This window comes from Nicotiana attenuata, unplaced genomic scaffold (genome assembly GCF_001879085.1).
Source record: "Nicotiana attenuata strain UT unplaced genomic scaffold, NIATTr2, whole genome shotgun sequence".
NCBI classification, from domain to species: Eukaryota; Viridiplantae; Streptophyta; class Magnoliopsida; order Solanales; family Solanaceae; genus Nicotiana; species Nicotiana attenuata.
The window spans coordinates 1-3095 of record NW_017697045.1 but is presented as its reverse complement, the minus strand read 5'-3'; the positions used below and the strand labels follow the sequence as shown (position 1 = coordinate 3095).

The following is a 3095-nucleotide window of genomic DNA, read 5'->3' as shown; positions in this document are numbered from 1 at the left end:
TTCATGCCCCGGCTTAAACTCTCGATGTTGGATGCGTTTGTCATGCCACCTCTTAGTCTTCTCTTTATACAATTTGGCATTTTCATAGGCGTGCAATCGAAACTCATCAAGCTCGTCGAGTTGTAGCAACCTCTTCTCTCCAGCTAACTCTATATCCATATTCAGCTTTTTAATTGCCCAATAAGCCTTGTGTTCAAGCTCGACGGGTAGGTGACATGCCTTCCCATAAACTAATTTATACGAAGAAGTACCTATGGGGGTTTTGTATGCAGTTCGATATGCCCATAATGCATCGTCAAGCTTTCCAGCCCAGTCCTTTCTATTTCCACTCACTGTTTTCTCCAGAATCTGCTTCACCTCTCTGTTTGACACTTCCACTGGACCACTCGTTTGGGGATGATAGGCCGTGGAAACCTTGTGCTCGACACCGTATTTTGCAAGGGTATTTTTCAGCAATTTGTTGCAAAAGTGCGTTCCTCCGTCACTTATCAACACTCGTGGAGTTCCAAAGCGTGTGAAGATGTGCTTCTTTACAAAACTCACCACTACCTTTGCGTCATTCGTGGGAAGAGCAATGGCCTCCACCCACTTAGACACATAATCGACTGCCACCAAGATGTACCTGTGACAAACATCGAAAAGTTGTACTGCTAGAATATTCTGCAAAGGCATCTCATGCCTCTTGGTGATTGTTACGGTTCTTTGGCATCTATCACACATTTTAACAAAGGCATGTGCATCCTTAAACAATTTAGGCCAATAGAAACCTGATTGTAGAACTTCTGGGCAATCCTATCTCCCCCGTGATATCCTCCGTATGGTGACGCGTGACAGTCATGCAATATTGCATTCATCTCTTCCTCTGGAACACATCTTCGCACCAACTGATCTGCGCATAGCCGGTATAGGAATGGCTCATCCCACATGTAGAGCCTCACATCATGTAGGAAACTTCTTCTATTATCGGGTGTCAATTCCCTTGCAATGAAATTCACATAATCTGCATACCACGGGGCTTCACTTGAGGTGATTGTCAATATCTGCTCATCAGGGAATGTTTCTTTGATTGACCCACCTTCAGCTACATGGCTCCGATTTTCTAATCTGGACAAGTGATCAGCCACTTGGTTCTCTGTTCCCTTTCGATCTCGGATTTCTAAGTCAAACTCTTGCCCCAACGAATTAGCCTCGGCTTGGCGTCTTTCTTCTCAAACAAGTATCTGATAGCTGAATGATCTGTGTAAACGATGACTTTGGTTCCCACTAGATAGGATCTGAACTTGTCAAACGCCCACACCACTGCAAGCAACTCTTTTCAGTAACTGTGTAGTTCATCTGGGCTGGATTCAGAGTTTTGCTCGCATAGTAGATGGAGTGAAAGATTTTATTTCTCCTTTGCCCCAGAACAGCCCCAATAGCTATGTCACTCGAATCGCACATCAACTCAAATGGCTGTCCCCAATCAGGAGCAATGATAATTGGAGCAGTCACTAGCCTCCCCTTCAGCTCCTCAAATGCTTTCAGACAGGCATCATTGAACTTGAAGGAGACATCTTTCTCAAGCAACCTGCACAAGGGAGAGGAAATTTTCGAAAAGTCTTTAATGAAACGTCGATAAAAACCTGCATGGCCCAAGAAACTGCGGATGCCTTTGATGGACGTTGGTGGGGGCAATTTTTCAATTGCTTCCACCTTTGCTTTGTCCACCTGCAAACCATTTTTGGACACCTTGTGCCCCAAAACTATACCTTCACGTACCATGAAGTGGCACTTTTCCCATTTTAGCACCAGGTTCGTCTCTTCACATCTAGCAAGTACTTTATCCAGATTCATTAAACAGTTATCAAAAGAGCACCCAAACACGGAAAAATCATCCATGAACACTTCTACAAATCTTTCAACCATATCAGTAAAAATAGCCATCATACACCTTTGAAAAGTCGCAGGTGCATTACAGAGACCAAAGGGCATTCTCTTGAACGCATACGTGCCATACGGACACGTAAATGTGATTTTCTCTTGGTCCTCTGGGGCTATAGCAATCTGATTATACCCTGAGTAACCATCTAGGAAACAATAGTATTCCTGGCCAGCTAATCTATCAAGCATTTGGTCAATAAAGGGGAGAGGGAAGTGGTCCTTTCGGGTGGCATTATTCAATTTTCTGTAATCTATACAAATCCTCCACCCAGTGACAGTTCTTGTGGGAATCAAATTATTATTTTCATTAACAACCACAGTCATCCCCCCCTTCTTAGGTACACATTGAACGGGGCTTACCCATTTGCTATCTGAGATTGGAAATACAATACCTGCATCAAGCCACTTAATCACTTCTTTTATTACCACTTCTTTCATGATTGGATTTAGTCGGCGTTGTTGCTCTACACTTGGCTTGTGTCCGTCCTCCATGAGGATTTTATGCATGCAAAAAGCTGGACTAATGCCTTTAATGTCAGAGATTGTCCACCCAAGTGATCGCTTGTGCTCACGTAGCACTCTCAACAGCTTCTCTTCCTGCAGTTTAGACAATTCAGAAGAAACAATAACAGGTAAAGTGTCAGAGTCACCCAAATAAGCATACTGAAGATGAGGTGGTAGAGGTTTAAGCTCCAATTTTGGAGCCTCCTCAATTGACGGTTTTGGAGGTGGCCCATCTGGCCTGTTCAAGGGCTCGAAGGGGTGTATCCCCTACATGTAAGCACAAGATGTATCTAGGATGTGCATCATCTCCTCAACCTCATCATCAATTCCCAAGCTATCAAACAAAATAAGTGCTTTCTTCAGAGAATCGTCTAGATATACACCCGTGTCAAGAATCTGCTCACCCGCCTGAACAACAGATATCATTGAGAGCTCCTCATAGTGGCGGGGAAGTTGGATTGCTTTGTAGACATTAAAGACTGCTTCTTCGTCATCCACCCTCAAAATCTTTTTCCCTCTCTCACTTTGATAATGGCATCACCAGTAGCCAAGAGAGGTCGCCCCAATATGATTGGGACCAGTTTGTTAGCCTCGTAATCTAGGATAATGAAGTCCGCGGGGAAGATAAATTTTCCAATTTGCAGCAACACATCTTCAATTACTCCCTCAAG

At 43.8% G+C, this 3095-nt stretch overlaps 1 protein-coding gene across 1 annotated transcript; it reads right to left on the bottom strand.

Annotated features, from left to right (window-relative positions):
- Nucleotides 1-70: 70 nt before the first annotated feature.
- LOC109222679 lies at nucleotides 71-2850 on the bottom strand (the record flags this gene model as incomplete). The annotated part of the gene is made up of 6 exons (XM_019387005.1): nucleotides 2740-2850; nucleotides 2448-2691; nucleotides 1759-1817; nucleotides 1408-1707; nucleotides 768-1040; nucleotides 71-549 (listed from the first exon to the last, which is right to left on the bottom strand). Coding segments are annotated over exons 1-6 (1466 nt in total), but the record flags the coding sequence as incomplete, so codon positions are not given.
- Between the last annotated feature and the right edge of the window lie 245 nt (nucleotides 2851-3095).